General features: G+C 43.2%; 1 protein-coding gene across 1 annotated transcript; it reads right to left on the reverse strand.

The window, feature by feature from the left end:
* Window positions 1–181: 181 nt before the first annotated feature.
* Window positions 182–16,585, reverse strand: LOC134311991 (zinc finger protein 43-like). Its single transcript, XM_062993639.1, has 9 exons — window positions 16,547–16,585; window positions 14,933–15,002; window positions 13,204–13,246; window positions 10,855–11,101; window positions 7,674–7,752; window positions 5,096–5,138; window positions 4,372–4,660; window positions 2,935–3,807; window positions 182–843 (listed from the first exon to the last, which is right to left on the reverse strand). The coding sequence occupies exons 1-9, from the start codon at window positions 16,583–16,585 to the stop codon at window positions 454–456; spliced, it is 2,073 nt and encodes a 690-aa protein (XP_062849709.1). The 3' UTR covers window positions 182–453.
* Between the last annotated feature and the right edge of the window lie 649 nt (window positions 16,586–17,234).

Here is a 17,234-nt window from a genome sequence, read left to right on the forward strand (position 1 = left end):
TCAATAGCACTCTTTAAGGATGGGGGGGGGTGCCGTGTTATTAGGCTAGCCCACCATCGCTGGGATCCGGGTTCGAATCTCGGTGGTTGGCTATTGGCTGGATGAGCGTCTACGCAGACACGCAGACATCAATGACCATGTCTGGAATCGATTATCGCCCTGTACAGGGTGTTCCCACCTTGCGCCCAGTGTTTCCAGCCACGGCCCTGACTAGAATGGAGCGGCTGATGGAGACGAAATGAAAAAAAAATAAAATCTTACTAATGAAATGAAAATAAGCAGCACCTCTACACGTCCACCCAAGTCCCTCATCCGCCGCTGGTCAATGTACCCAACTGAGGTGGATCTCTTGATTCCAGCTGTTTACTGAATGATACATTAATCCCAGTTTGCATTAGAAGGTAAACTATTGTGTGATTATGCATTTAGCAAAACATCTGCTAGAGATCTGAGCTACTTCCCCATGCCCATGTTGTCCAGATAAGCACTTTCTATCGAATGGTTCAGCGAGTGCAGTTTTCGGCGGATGGTGGTGGTCGACACCTCCCTGCCCACCCCCATGAGCTCCAGCCTGATCTGTCGGATCGACGATCGAGGGTTCTTCGTCATTATGGACATGATGATCTGGTCGTCCTCCGGCGTGGTCTTCTTTGGTCGTCCGGATCGTTTCCTGTTCATCACGTCTCCAGTCTGAATCTGCTTCCTGATGATGCTGGCAACCGTTGACCTCGACATGTCTGTAGCTTTGGCTATCTCTCTGATGGACTTCTTCTGGCTTCTCAAATCCACCACCGTCTGTTTCATATCGATCGGAATCTCTTTGCTCTTTATACGAGGCTTCGCCTAAGAGCAAAACATAGAGATCAGGGGTGATGAACGACATCATGATGGATAAACACATTCCACCAAATATACAGTCATATACACACATATTTCTACACTCACTGTCCATTTTATCAGCTCCACTTACCATATAGAAGCACTTAGTAGTTCTACAATTACTGACTGTAGTCCATCTGTTTTTCTACATACTTTTTAAACCTGCTTTTACTCTGTTGTTCAATGTTCTTCAATTATTTGGGTGGTGGATGATTCTCAGCACAGCAGTGACACTGACATGGTGGTGGTGTGTTAGTGTGTGTTGTGCTGGTCCGAGTGGATCAGACACAGCAGCGCTGCTGGAGTTTTTAAACACCTCACTGTCACTGCTGGACTGAGAATAGTCCACCAACCAAAAATATCCAGCCAACAGCGCCCCGTGGGCAGAGTCCTGTGACCACTGATGAAGGTCTAGAAGATGACTGACTCAAACAGCAGCAGTAGATGAGCGATCGTCTCTGACTTTACATCTACAAGGTGGACCAACTAGGTAGGAGTGTCTAATAGAGTGGACAGTGAGTGGACACGGTGTTTAAAAACTCCAGCAGCGCTGCTGTGTCTGATCCACTCATACCAGCACAACACACACTAACACACCACCACCATGTCAGTGTCACTGCAGTGCTGAGAATGATCCACCACCAAAATAATACCTGCTCTGTGGTGGTCCTGACCATTGAAGAACAGGGTGAAAGGAGGTAAAAAGTATGCAGAGAAACATATGGACTACAGTCAGTAATTGTGGAACTATTTTAGGACAGTAAATTATACCCATCAATCATGACGTGTCTTGTGCGTTAAGACAGTAAGAGCGGGATTATGTCAAGTCAAGTCAAATGTATTTGTATAGCACTTTTTACAATAGACATCGTCTTAAAGCAACTTTACAGAATCCAGGGCAGACAGATCAAAAACCCCTAACCACCGGGCAGTGGACCGGTACCGGTCCGTGGGTCATTTATTACCGGGCCGCACAGAAAGAATGAATAATTAGAGATCGCTAGAAAAGCAGTTTTCACTGCTTCTTATCGTCACCCCTAGGTGGGAGCAGCGTTTCGTTGCAGCCAAAAAAGCGTTGCAGCTGATTTTACACAGTTTGTGAGCAATATTATCAAATCCTCCCGTCCCCGCCGGTCCATGAAATTATATCTTATATGAAACCGTTCCATAGTGCAAAAAAGGCTGGGAAACACTGGGCTAGATTATCCTGAGATAAAAGCTAAGTAGTAACATGTTTTGCATGACACTTATGCAATGAAGTTGCAGGGGTTTCTGAATGTAGTGCTTTATTGATTTTATTTATTTATTAGGATTTTAACGTCCTATGTTACACATTTTGGTTACATTCATGACAGAAACAGTAGTTACGTCAAGGTTCAAGATTTATCAGTTCACAAGTTTTAATATCCAACACATTCATGGACAATTTTGTATCTCCAATTCACCTCACTTGCACGTCTTTGGACGGTGGGAGGAAACCGGAGCACCCGGAGTAAACCCACACAGACACGGGGAGAACAGCTGGGAATCGAACCCAGGACCTTCTTGCTGTGAGGCGACAGTGCTACCCACTGAGCCACCGTGCCGCCCCGAATGAAGTGATTTAACCCAGCGTTTCCCAACCTTTTTTGCACCACGGACCGGTTTCATATAAGATATAATTTCACGGACCGGCGGGGGCGGGAGGATTGAAAAATATCGCTCACAAACGGTGTAAAATCAGCTTTTTTGGCTGCAACGAGACGCTGCTTCCACCCAGGAGTGACAATAAGACAATAACACCCCAAATAGAAGCGGTTAAAACTGCTTTTCCGGCGTTCTCTAATTATTCATTCTTTCTGTGCGGCCCTGGTGGTTGGGGACCACTGGTTTAACCCACTGAAGCTTCTTTAGTCGATATCATGTGATGTGTTTGAGAAGTTCCAACATCATTATGACATATGTGTCCTTCATAAGTGTAAACATTTGACTGTACGTGTAACAATATGAGTCAATCAAACGAGTGAATAAAATTAATGTTTCTTTTTTATACTGACTGAAGGGAAGATGACGTACCTGATACTTCGAGAGATCTTCTCCAACATGCATGGCTTTATGCTTCATCATACCGATTATGGTCATGAAAGATTTCCGACAGATTTCACACTTGTGCTTCACGCGAATCTCATGAGATCTGAGGTGGCTTTTGCGTTTCCTCCTGTTTTCGAATTTCTCCTCGCATTTCGGGCAGCTGTACGGTTTCTCTTCCTTCAAATGAGTTTTCTCGTGTTTCAGTTTTGATGGTCTATCGCTGAACACAGTCATACAGTACTTACACGGCTGTTCCACAGCATTGTGACATTTACTGTAGTGCGACTTCAAGCCAGACTCGGTGAGGAATCTTTTTCCACACTCCGGACAGACATGCTGAGTTTGGGGTTCACATTTATGCTCCTTCAGACCTCTAGATTCGGGATCTGAGAGGACGAACTTGGAGCATTTGTGGCACAGTTTATGGATCGGTTTGGCTCCATGCTCAGTTTCAGCATGACTATGAAAGTTGGCAAAGTCATCGTAGTGAACTGTTAGTTTTTCTAAACCTTGCTTCTGGGCGTCACCGCACTGGGCGCAGCCGAACACTTTCTTATGTCGATGCTTGAGACAGGAGATGGAGGCATCGGTGTTGCATTTCGTGCACCACACCACAAGTTTAAGTTCTACATGGTTTTTTAAAGCTGTAAAAAGATCTTCATCCACGGAGACAGGCTTTTTGACTTTTTTATCCAAAACTGACCCCTCTTGTCTTTTCGGCCTGCTGTTTCTTCTTTGCTTCTTCTCCACTGGTTCCTGCACGTCTGTGTTTGCACTCGGCCCAGCAAGTTTGATCGGCTTAGGAGTTTTCCCTTTACCCCGGCGAACTAAAGGGCTGATCCGAGTCACAACAGGGACCTGCGGGGTTCAGAAAATCGTTAATGAGGACACCGGGAGTAAACAGAGCATTCCACCACAGTATGTGAACACCATCACGTGTACAGTTACAAGCTTGGACGCTAGAACAGAACATTGCTAAACTGAGTTCCTTTATGAAGTGTGTTGTGGGTTCTATTAAAATATTTCAAATCAAACCGGTGTGTATACATACAATCCCAATTCCAGAAAGATATGACACTAAAGAACACATTTAACAGATATTTAAAGAACAGATGTGTAATGCTTTACATTAATTCCTAATTTATTGCCTGCAACACATTCCAAAAAAGCTGAGATAGGAGAGATGTGTAGGACTGTGAGTGTAGAAACAAGGTGGTTTTAATGTTATGGCTGATCAGTGTACATAACTGATTTATTTGGGCAATATGACTTATTTTAGTGATTTAATCATTTGAAACTACCCATTACAATAATGTTAACTCAGCTGACTGGTTGACTGACTGAATAACGACACGTTTCAGCAGGTGTTTCTAATAAAGTGGCCGTTAAGTGGATGTCATATCATACTGATGAAACACATACCCTGTTGCTGCCCTTGAGCCCAGTCCGCACTGCATTCTTCACCTTGGCGTATGAAGCCGCGCCTCTGTGCTTTGCATCGTGGTTCCTGTTACGCGTGGCCTCCATGAGCTCGTCTGCCGAGGTGGGTTGGCTCCTCCACTCTCGGTGGTATCCGCAGCTCTGGCAGGCCTGGGTGACCGAGAACAGCCTCTTGTGTCCCTCGATGTTAACGGAACACTCGATCAGACACACGGAGCAGGACGTGAAGAGCTCCAGCAGACACTGTGTGTTCACCAGCAATTGACTGCTCCTGAAAACAACAATCAGACGACGCAGTGATGAACGCCTGCGTTCTATCTCCTCTACAGCCGCTCTCTTAAAGTCATTACACTGTCTTTGCTGATGATACTAAACAGGTCCCGTCTTTTCCTCGCTCCGACACTCTGGTGGACGTCACTGCCCTGACGTCAGCCCTGGAAAAGTCTTTCAGTATGCACCACTCAGAAACATAAGAAACCTCTCAGAAGTTCAGGATAGCCGGCTATTGTTTTTAAGCAATTGAACTCTTTTTTGTCATTACCCACAATGCCTTTCATCAGAATTTTAACTGAATTGTAATCTTAGACCGTTTTATTTGTACAGGAAATGTATAAAAGCACTTCTGGGTTACAGCAGCCCCTAAATGCTGTAAAGCTAAATAAAAAATAAAAAAAACATTGATTTTATTTGACCGTTTATAACTTACTTCAGTACACTGGATTCTCGTGAGGCTCCAGCGATCTTGTCACCTGTAAAAGAAGATCTCACTTCAGTCCAAATAAATAACTTAACAATAAATCTCTCCCTGGTCCGGCTCATTCCACCCTGAACACCAGTCATCGTTGATCATGTGGCCGCCCAGCCCAGCCGGATGGCAGAGCTGAGACTCGATACGACGTATTCGAAATCCAGCTCTGGTGGACCGACCAGGCATAACATTACGACCACGGTCAGGTGAAGTGAATAACACTGATCATCTCTTCATCACGGCACCTGTTAGTGGGGGGGGGGATATATTAGGCAGCAAGTGAACATTTTATCCTCAGAGTTGATGTTAGAAGCAGGAAAAATGGGCGAGCGTGAGGATCTGAGAGAGTTTGACGAGGGCCAAATTGTGATGGCTAGACGACTGGGTCAGAGCATCTCCAAAACTGCAGCTCTTGTGGGGTGTTCCCGGTCTGCAGTGGTCAGTATCTATCAAAAGTGGTCCAAGGAATGAACAGTGGTAAACCGGCGACAGGGTCATGGGCGGCCAAGGCTCATTGATGCACGTGGGGAGTGAAGGCTGGCCCGTGTGGTCCGATCCAACAGACGAGCTACTGTAGCTCAAACTGCAGATGTCAGAATACACAGAGCATCACAGTTGCAGGCAGCAAAAGGGGGACCAACACAATACTAGAAGAGTGGTCATAATGTTATGCCAGATCTGTGTATGTTTTATGACTAGGGTCCTAAAGAGCCAAATTTCATTAAATTAGTCATAAATTGAATGACAGAATAAACAGAAGCTACAATACACAGCACAGCGACCTTAATAAATGAATGTAAACCTAAAACATTCAGTGAAGGTGCAAGGCTTCAAATATGACAATCCCCGACTATGTTTTGACACCCCCCGCCCCTCTGCATCCACAGAGTCGTGTTTTTGGCTGCATTACACTTCAACATCTTGGACATTCTGACTAAGCGATTACTAACTGAATTGCCGTAGGACTGCTAGAACCGCATCATAGTGCAAATGAATACACAGGAAACGGCTCATCTCACGGCCCGCGACATGATTTTCACAGCCGTGAATTAGGTAGGGCCTTACACATCTGGCGGTCCTGTGATCCTGGGTTTTTAAGTTTATCAGACGATCAGACACTAGGGATGTAACGATACACTCTACCCATGATGCGATACGATTCACGATACTGGGTTCACGCTACGATTTTTTCCCCAAAGACAAATTATGAGAAAGTTTCCTTTTATTATTTCTCTAAAATAAAATACTGGACCCCAACCCTGTAACCGTTTTGTTTGATATTCCCTATGAAGTATTTATGTCGATCACTAAACAGAGAGTCATTGCTTTTTCTACATTGTTGGCAAGACGCATAATACTACTTAAGTGGAAACACGCCTCGCCCCCAACGTTTGATAGATGGGTTCAGGAACTTCTAAATTGTGTAAAGCTTAAGAAGCTAAGATTTTCCTTGAAAGGGTCCTTGGACCTTTTTTATAAAACGTGGGGTCCCATTCTCATTTTTATTGAGGAAAAAATTGACAAATTAAGTGTAAGGAATAGGGAGTCTGGATAGAGAATAGAGAGGGGTTATTTACTTATTTACATTTACATTTTCAGCATTTAGCAGACGCTTTTATCCAAAGCGACTTACACAATGAGCGGAACACGATGAGCAATTGAAGGTTAAGGGCCTCGCTCAGGGACCCAACAGTGGCAACTTGGTGGTGGCGGGGCTTGAACCAGCAACCTTCTGTTTACTAGTCCAGTACCTTTACCACTGAGCTATCACTGGCCCAGACTTATTTATAATTTTTTATTTATTTATAATTTTTTTGTTTTACTTATTTTCTTTTTTAATTTTTTATTATCTAATTAATTATTTATTTTTTAACTACTTATTTTATTACACCACTCAATGTGACCATGCCTAATTCCAGGCCTGGTGGGGTGGGGGTGGTGGTGGGGGGGGTAGGTAAAGGGTAGGGGGGTAAAGGGGAAGGAAATAAATGGGAAGGGGTGGGTGGATCATAGTGTCAAAAGTGGGGTGGGGATGGGGGGTTGAAAGTTTGGTGAATATGCAGACATACTGTATGTATGTAATATAATTTCTCTATGTATGGTTTCTTTTTCGTCCCTAGATCTGTCTCTTGAACCTTTTTTTTCTATTACTGTTGTATCACCTTATAAACCTAATAAAAAGATAAAAAATAAAATAAAAAACTGTATTTGTGCTTATCTTTTATATGTCTAAATAATGAATGCCCTTTTATTTCTGAGGTAGGTACAAACTAAGCCAAATAATGCTTATTGTGTAATAAACTGAAATGAAATTTTAAAACAAATCCAACATTATATAAATAAATGAATAATACAAAGAAAGAAAATATCCTCACATAAATACATTTGCCTGGAAAATTCCAAACCTGGCAACTTTGTGAAGTGCCGTCAACCAGGCGAGGTGAATAGCGCCAGCGCCCTCTGCTGTTTAAAGTGAATATCGTGGTGCATCGTTACATCCCTATCAGACACTGATTACTGTAGAAACGTTTCTCACCTGTAGGCCGCTGAGAAGTTGGTTCCTCTTCAGTTGGAGGACGATTGTTGGCTGGTGTGTCTTTGTTTTCAGACTGTGTCTGTTAATTAAGAAATAAAAAAAAACAGATGATTGGTTTGATAACTAATTTCAGCTTTTAGATCGGCCATAACATTCTAACCACTCACTTAACGTTTCATCATGAGAGCTCTGACCCACTGACACATGGACTCCACAAGACATCTAAATGTGTACTGAGGTATCTGCTACCAGGACATTACCAGCAGATTCTTTAACTTCTATACATCAAATCAAATTCTATTTGTCACATACAGGTCATACATGGTAAATCTAGCAGTGAAATGCTTTTTTTAATCTTGAAGAAGAAGAAAGGAAGCAGATGCTGCAGGGACTTCCGGTTTTGACTCGGCATGGAGCAGACGTGCTTTCGGTGGTCTCCGCGGAGATAAGTTGCATTTCAATGCTTTAATGCACCTTTATTTTTTTCCAGTCATATATTTGTTTTGTATTTCATTTTATTTACTAAGTTACATTTATTACGGACTCCGCGATGCCTCCAAACCCGAATAAAATGTCAAATTCGACGCAATCGCTCATCCGGCCTGTTGCACAAGCTGCATCCTCCCCTGCAGGTGCCGCTTCACCTACAGCAGAGTCGTGTGCTTCAGCGGCTGCCTCATTAGACTGCAAACAATTTTGAAGGACCACCATGCTAAATTAGGAACGGAGCTCCACGATATGAAGGTTGAATTGTCACTTGACTTTGCAGCCGAGTTCACTACTACAGACATCCCAAGTTGCAAAAACTCATTTCAGGGAGGGATATGGGTGATAACAGAACTTTTAGGAGCTGCTAACTGAGCTACTTAGCTAACTGTTCGTGTCACAAACACATTAATGTGTACTACATAGTGCACTAGATAGTGTACTAGCTAATAGATTTATGTTCCCTACATAGTGCACTAGATTGTATATTATAAAATAATTTATGTTCCTTACTTGGTGCACTAGATAGTGTACTAGATAATAGACTTATGTTTCTTACATAATGCTTTAGGTAGTGTATTAGTTAACGGATTTAGGTTCCCTACATAGTGCACTAAATTGTACATAAGATAACGGATTTATGTTGCCTACATAGTAAGTGCACTAGATAGTATTTAAGATATCAATTTATGTTCCCTACGTAGTGCACTAGATAGTGAATTAGACAACTGGTTTAAGTTCCCTACACAGTGCGCTAGATTGTATATCAGATCACGGATTTATGTTCCCTACATAGTGCACTAGATAGTGTATTACATAATTAGTTATGTTCCCTACATAGTGCACTAGACAGTAAATTATACACTTGATTTATGTTCCCTACACAGTGCGCTAGATTGTATATCAGATAACGGATTTAATACGCGATCGGGGAATAAAGTCTGTGTCGCCTGCGTGTGTGTGTGTGTGTGTGTCGCTCTTGGCCGCTCGTTCTAGATTCCGGGAGATTTTATCTGACTTGTGGGCATCAGGGAGCCGCTATGTATATGCGGGAGACTCCCGGAACTTCGAATCCATTTCACTGTCCACCGCTGCAATGTCCAAGCTCCTCAAGGAGGCATTCGCACTGGATAAAAGCCCACTGGTGAATAGAGCTCACCGTTCTGTGTCACCTAAACCGAGGCCTGGTGAATCACCGCGTCCCATAATAGTGAGGCTTCACAATGATGAAGATTGTGTTGATATCCTTAAGAAGACCAGACAACAACAGCCTGTTACAGTTGGTAATATTAAACTTTTTATCTTTCCAGATTTTACAGCTAAAACAGCAAAGAAAGCAGATGCTCCTCCTCATCCTCTCTGTCTTACCCTTAAAGGTGCAAAATGGCTTCCCTGACCACAACAGATAAAAGAGTCCATAACTGGGATGTCTGTGGTCCTTCACTATCCTCCTGGCCTTGGAACAGGTCAATATAATAAACACAAAACATATATTGGAAATGTAGTGCAGAAATAAACAAAAAATCTGTAAGTTCAGATAAAAACAACAACAGATTAGCGAGTGTATTTAGCCGTTTTACTTCGTGCCTTTACTTTCCTCCTCATTGTGTAAATTAATGTAATTTCTGTAACAGTTAAAAGCTTCAACTGATACGTTTTGTTTTCATTACAGAACAAAAGCGCTCGATAAATCACGGCACAGCGGCCAAAATCCCAAACACGGCAAAAACAATCATAACCGCTGCTTACCTGAGCTTCTGTTCTTCCAGATGCTATTACATTTATAAGCGTGCGTCCCATTAGGAATAGAATCCGTTATTTTGTAAATGTGCTTATAATTAAAAACCTCCAAACTTTTCCCGGTCGTGAAGTAAAACAGGAAGTCGTTAGAAAGCCGATCGAGCGTTTCATTACCACGTCATCTGTGTGACGCAAACTGAATAAATGCAAATAACAGCATTTCTTACTAACAATTACAATCAGAAGCTCTTTTTAAGTGAGAGTCCAATCCAAAGGTAACAAAAATGTTTAAATGAAGTGAACTTCAGACTGTGTAGGGAGTAGGGAGCGACGCTTTATCACTACGTCGGAAGCTGGCTGGAACATTTACTCGTTGCGTGCATCCTGGTTCCATTTCTTCCATAGGTAAACAATATTCTTATTACTCTCATTAGGCACAGTTCTGATGCCAGCTAGCCAATTGCTGTCACTTTTGATGGTGGACAGGAGTCAGGATGGGCAACTATGCAGCCCCACACAGAGGGGGTTCACCAGGATTAAAATGATCTGCAGTTTGAGCCACAGTAGATCTTCTACTGGTCTGTACCAGACTCCACAGCCTACATGCCAGGCGGCATCAACAACCTGTCAGAGGTTCACGGTTCGTCCCTTTTCGTACCTTTAGCTGCCTGTAGCACCCGGTGCTGTTTTGGAGATAATTCAACCCGGTGGTCTGGCCATAACAATTTGAGCCTCATGAACGTCCCTCAAATGATTGGAGCTCAAGGTGGTACTCTGATGTTCCAGCACATGCACCTCAACAACCCATTTTACGCTTGACGAGGACATTACCAACACCTTTTGTCCCATTTCTAAATGAGTTCATGCATTATGCTGCTACTACTGGATAACTAGGTAATTCCATGCATGACCAGGCATTTCTAATATAGGCTACAAAAACAAAACAGATACACACCTTGTTCCTGTCCTTGACCCCAGGCTCCACTGCTTTTTCAGCCTCATCACGGACAGTTCTGACAGGATCGCCTGCCGAGGTGGGTTGGCTCTTCCACTCCCGGTGGAATCCGCAGCTCTGGCAGTCCTGGGTGACCGAAAACAGCCTCTCGTGTCCGTCAACGCTAACGCTACACTCGATCAGACACGCAGAGCAAAATCTGAAGAGCTCCAGCAGACACTGTGTGTTCATCAGCACCTCACCACTCCTGAAATCATGGTGGAACAAGGGTGTTGAGTGTCTATGAAGATATTATTGTACCTACAAACTGGAGGCAAATAAAGGGAATTATAGTACAAACGCTGTATGGGCATTGTGCCGGCTTAGTTTGATCTCTTCCATTATGTCGATGCCCTTTCCCACAGGGTGCATAGAGTCATGAAATGCTTTAATTCAAAGCTGTTTGAGCGCTGATATGCAGCGTCAAAGCAAGTAGGAAAAAGAAATGAATCTGTGTGAAGGAGTCGATCTGGCTACGTGACCAGCGGAGAGAGTTGGAAGTCGAATGAATATTTTTTACAATGAAGCGTTGGTATTATGGTTTGGTGCGGAAGCCACACATACTGTAAAGCCTGTGTGTGTCCATGTATTCTGATATAAACTATATCATTCCCCTGTTCCACATATTTACTCCTCCTCCAGGGTTTCCCTTCTGTATTTTGTGTTCATAACAATCACAACCTGATCGCAACACCAGATATTTAACATGCTAGATATTTTTCTTGAGTCTGTGAGCACTCGGTGAGCCTCTTGGATCGAGCCGTTGAGCAGTTCACACATAGTGATCAAGAGCCAAGTTTCGAACCCCTAGTGCAGGTTTTCAACCTGTGGGGCGCGAGTGCCTGTCCAGGGGGCGTGACGTTACGGAAAAAAATTTATTTCTAAAACTAAAGCATTTTTTTACCCACAGGAGACATATTTGATCAGTCTTGCTGATCGTGCACAAACGCACGTTTAATGTTATCTGAAAAAACCTTAAAAATAGGATTAACAGTGAAGATAAGTGACAAAAACAATGACTGCTGTTACAGTACGTGTGTGTTTTTTTTAAGAGAGGTGTAGGAGCCGCTCAGGTGGCGCAGCGGTAAAAAGAAACGCGCTGCAACCAGGGCTGGTATCGAATCCAGCCTTGCTTTACCGGTTCGAAGCCGAGTGGCTATATGAGCAACGATTGGCCGGTTGCTCATGTGGGGGGTGGGACAAAGAACCGGATGTGGGTCTCTCTCTGTCAGAATGCGATTGCGTTCTCTGCCGGCTGATTGGAGGCGCTTGCACGGGGATGGGAGGGGGTGCCCTTAGGGTGTGTCTCTCCGCATGCAACGCTAGGTGGCGCCAAACTCGTCGATGTGTGGGTGGCAAAGATGCATCTGGCTGCTGCTCGTGTTTCGGAGGGGATACGGGTTAGCTTCGATCACCTCCGTCAGGGCAGGGTTCGGCATAGACAGAGAGGAAGCACGATGCTAATTGAACAATTGGATGCACTAAAAGGGGAGAAAAAGGGGTATAAATAAAAAAAAAAATAAAAAAAAAAAAGAGAGAGGTGTAGGAGATGCTCTGTTCATAGTGTCGCTATAAGTGAGTCAGGAGTCAATTCATTTGAACTGAATCGTAAGTTTCTTTTCTCAGTCATCTCTCCGTTTTTACTGTTATTAATAAAATCGTGTGGTTTTAAATAAACACCAGATACTGGAACATTCTGTGTGACCTTAAAAAGCTCAAGCTTAATTACACTGCTATTACCACAGAGAGGTAACCGAGTCAGACTCGTTCTGCCTGTGGAGCTAAAAGTTTTCTGTCAGTCAGAGCAGATGATCCTGAACTAACCAACTTAATAATTAACTTTTGTCTCTGCTTGGCTCTGTAACGTTTTCTGCTCTCATCTACATCAAAAGCAAGAACCGCTCACGAATTACCAAAGTGAACCACGAATTTATGTAACGTGCTAATAGAATCGGCTCAGATGGGATCGGACTGTATTATCTTTTTAAAGTAAATATTTCAATCAGCAAAATTGCATCGTATGTGTGATGTGCACAATGTTAATTATGTTATTTGAGTGCAAGTTCGAGTGGGGGAATGGGGGGGTCAACACACAGAGGGGGGCACATGTCCAAAAAGGTTGAAAAGCCCTGCCCTAGTGAACACCTAGTTGCCTCAGAGCTGCCACATCTAGCGGTGACCAGTCAACAACCTTATATCAGGGCATAAAAGAATAAATCAGTAATGGTCCAGACACAACGCTGGTCTCAGCTGCCTGGACTGGTGATTTGGACATTTTAAAACAGGACAACCATAGAACTCAGGACTTACTTCAGTAGGTTGGATTCGTCTGAGGCTTCACTGATCTTGGCACCTGTAAAATAAATCATTAATAAACCATTAATTACAGCACAGGAAAAGTTTCACCAAGGATTTTAATAGGATTGCATTGATACCGACTGCAATACTGGATCAGCACCAGTACTGGCACTCAGGAGCAGAATCGGTCTGGGCAAAAAAGAGCACAGATACGGGTGCTCGGACGGGTTCGAGTCTCAGCAGCTATCGAGCAATCGTGCGCCTGCAAGGACAGGATTGGCTACCATCTAAGGATGGGGTAAGGCCGAAGCAGACTAGTCATTAGGAGGTGCAGAGATATGGGGGCTCAGGTGGAGCAGCTGGGAGCCAGGGTTCAAATCCCCAGCAGTGCTACTGGCCAAGCAGGCATCTACTTACAGGCATGATCGCCTGTGTCTGAACGAGGGTGGGCGAAACCAAGGATTGGCATCCTGTCCGTTATGTTTATTTATTTATTAGGATTTTAAAGGCAAGTTTTACACACTCATGACAGGACAGGTAGTTACTGGTTACTAGGGCTGTCACTAACGACTATTTTATTGATTAGTCGATTCATCTAAACGATTAATTTCCTCAAAGAAATGTAATTCAGAATCTCATTTAAGCTTCTTTTATTTTAACAACAAACTGTACGGCATAATAATATAACACAGAACTAAATGTAAACAGGGTTTATGTTCATATTATCACATTCTCAAGTGCTCCATATTGAACAGAGTGCAGCACGTGTTTATGGCGTTCCGGACACAAAGCAAAGTGCTTAAACTTATAGCAGAAATAAAATAGTTAGATGTAGCCACGTCTCATTAAGTCCAACGTACAGTAACGACAGAATGAGCCCCGATCCTAACCTCCACATTCACTCAACACTTACTTAGTATTCGGGCGCATTCACATGAGAAGCTTTTTGCGCTTTGAGCGCCGCGGCAACTACAAAAGTTGCGAGCCCAACACAGCAAAGTGCGCGGCGCTCTAACTGAACTCGCTAAGAAATACGGTATTCCAAGATCTCCGCGATTAAGAAGCTTAATGAAACAATATAGACGTGCAACATGGCGCAAGTGATGCTGTGGTACCAATAAAGCTTTACACAGTGTACAAACCACCTATTAGTTTTGTGCCAGTTTTAAGTATCACCAAACTTCTGATGATTTGGGTCTTGGAAAACTTTGAGCTTTAATTTGAAAGCTCTACAATCGGTCTCTGACTGCTGCCAATGCGACTAATGCCGCCAACCAGTGACTGGACCAAATACGACTCAGGTCATGTACGCAGCAGGGAATCATATGAACGCTTATATGAACGGAAACGTTGTAGAAATGAAAAAGGATCATTTATAATCGATGCATCGACTTAAAATATTCACACATCAACTAGGTCGACCAATCGCGGCAGCCCTACTAGTTACACAAGATTCATCAGTTGTTTTTTTTCTGTCAAACACAGTCACGGACAATTTTGTATCTCCAATTCTCCTCACTTGCACGTGTTTGGACTGTGGGAGGAAGCCGACGCAGACACCGGGAGAACATGCAAACTCCACACAGAAAGGACCCGGGCCGCTCCACCTGGGAATCGATCCCAGGACCTTCTTGCTGTGAGACGACAGTCCTACCCACCGAGCCACCGTATTGACTTGCTGACGTGTGCATTAGAACAGAATGGTCTGAATATCAGTAAGTGCTGTACAGATGTTTCTCACCTTCTCGATTCAGTTCCTCTTCCTTTAGAGAACTGTTTTTGGATGATGTGTTTCCTTCATCAGGCAGCACCTTTTAAATAAGAATAAATAAACATAAAAAAACATTATTCATTTGACTTTTTAACATTTTAAGGTACAGTTGCAAATCCACAAAAACAAACATGTCAAAAACAAATGCTCCCAGGTTATGAGCTTTTACAAACTGTCACGTTTTGCTAAAGCCTTTCCCAGTTCACACATAGACTCTTTCACATTAAAACCACCTCCTTGTTTCTACACTCACTGTCCATTTTATCAGCTCTACTTACCATATAGAAGCACTTTGTGGTTCTACAATTACTGACTGTAGTCCATCTGTTTCTCTGCATGTTTTGTTACCCCCTTTCATGCTGTTCTTCAATGGTCAGGACCCCCACAGGACCACCACAGAGCAGGTATTATTTAGGTGGTGGATGATTCTCAGCACTGCAGTGACACTGACATGGTGGTGGTGTGTTAGTGTGTGTTGTGCTAGTATGAGTGGATCAGACACAGCAGCGCTGCTGGAGTTTTTAAATACCGTGTCCACTCACTGTCCACTCTATTAGACACTCCTACCTAGTCGGTCCACCTTGTAGATGTAAAGTCAGAGACGATCGCTCATCTATTGCTGCTGTTTGAGTCGGTCATCTTCTAGACCTTCATCGGTGGCCAGTGATAGCTCAGTGGTTAAGGTACTGGACTAGTAAACAGAAGGTTGCCGGTTCAAGCCCCGCCACCACCAAGTTGCCACTGTTGGGTTCCTTAACCCTCAATTGCTCATTGTGTAAGTCGCTTTGGATAAAAGCGTATGCTGAAAATGTAAATGTCACAGGACGCTGCCCACGGGGCGCTGTTGGCTGGATGTTTTTGGTTGGTGGACGATTCTCAGTCCAGCAGTGACAGTGAGCAGCACTGCTGTGTCTGATCCTCACACTAACACACCACCACCATGTCAGTGTCACTGCAGTGCTGAGAATGATCCACCACCTAAATAATACCTGCTCTGTGGTGGTCCTGACCATTGAAGAACAGCATGAAAGGGGGCTAACAAAGCATGCAGAGAAACAGATGGACTACAGTCAGTAATTGTAGAACTACAAAGTGGTAAGTGGAGCTGATAAAATGGACAATAAGAAAACATGAATTGTGATGTTACCTTGTTTACCCTCACCAAACAACATTACATCTGACCAGAAGTCTCCAAACTGTTGCATGAGACTGTGTGTGTTTTGGATTTATTACTATTTTACATGTAACTCAGAGTGTAAAGTCGTAATTCCCCTCAGTGTGATTATAATCATCATTAATTTAGAAACAGGGTCCTGATCCTCCTGCACAAAACCTTAAAACAACCGATCTGATGATGATGATGATGATGATGATGATGAGCTCTGAGCTCCTGTGTTTACATGCACATGTTCCAGTCTAACAGCAGCCCGTGTTTCCTCTAAACCTCACAATCTCACTCACACACACAACTCACAGTTTATTACAGATCTTAATCATAACTCAGAGCAGGAGAGAAAGTAAATCTGTTCACCTTCGTCTCAGGTTTCGGTTCTGAAGCATCGCTGCAAGGTCGCGCAATCACACCCGGTACAGAACAGCCAGCGACGTTGCAATGTGGTACATGTGCGCATGCGCGACTTGAGCTGCTACGTTATACGCTTCATATACATGTTACATAAGAAGCGAACTATCTTCTTTTTTTACTAAGATCTTCACATCTTAGTAAAAAAAAAATCATTTATTCATTTTTAGAAAGGACTCATTTCTTATCAGGGTTGCGGTGCGTCCAAAGCCACGCAGAAACACTGAACTCAATCAAGGACGGATTAAGGATAGTCCGGGCCCCTGGGCAAAGAGTTTGAGCATTTTACTAGGACATTTTTCTTTTTCTGTTATGAATGATTTGTATTGTATCAATTCATCTGCCAGGCTCATGTTCAGATCTGAAGGATATGCTGCAGCGAGTGAGTTAGCCTTTAAAGTGAGCTCACTGCTGGACATATTGTCAGGCATGAAAAGAACATCAAATAGCTCAGTTAAGTGTGTGTATGCATTCAAACTGCTTTAAATTGCTTGTCTTAAATTTAAATAATTGCAAAATTGCTAAATTAATTTGTGTCTCTGCGCTTAAGAGAAATTCAACATAATAATTTTGAAACAATAAAAATTCAGAAACATTAAGTAAGGGCCTGAATCGCATATTTGCAACAAAACGTCTGTTATGAAATATGGTAGCTTGCCTGGCAATTTGTAGGTCCCTAGAAAGTCAAGG

This window comes from Trichomycterus rosablanca, chromosome 4, assembly GCF_030014385.1.
Source record: "Trichomycterus rosablanca isolate fTriRos1 chromosome 4, fTriRos1.hap1, whole genome shotgun sequence".
Lineage (NCBI taxonomy): Eukaryota > Metazoa > Chordata > Actinopteri > Siluriformes > Trichomycteridae > Trichomycterus > Trichomycterus rosablanca.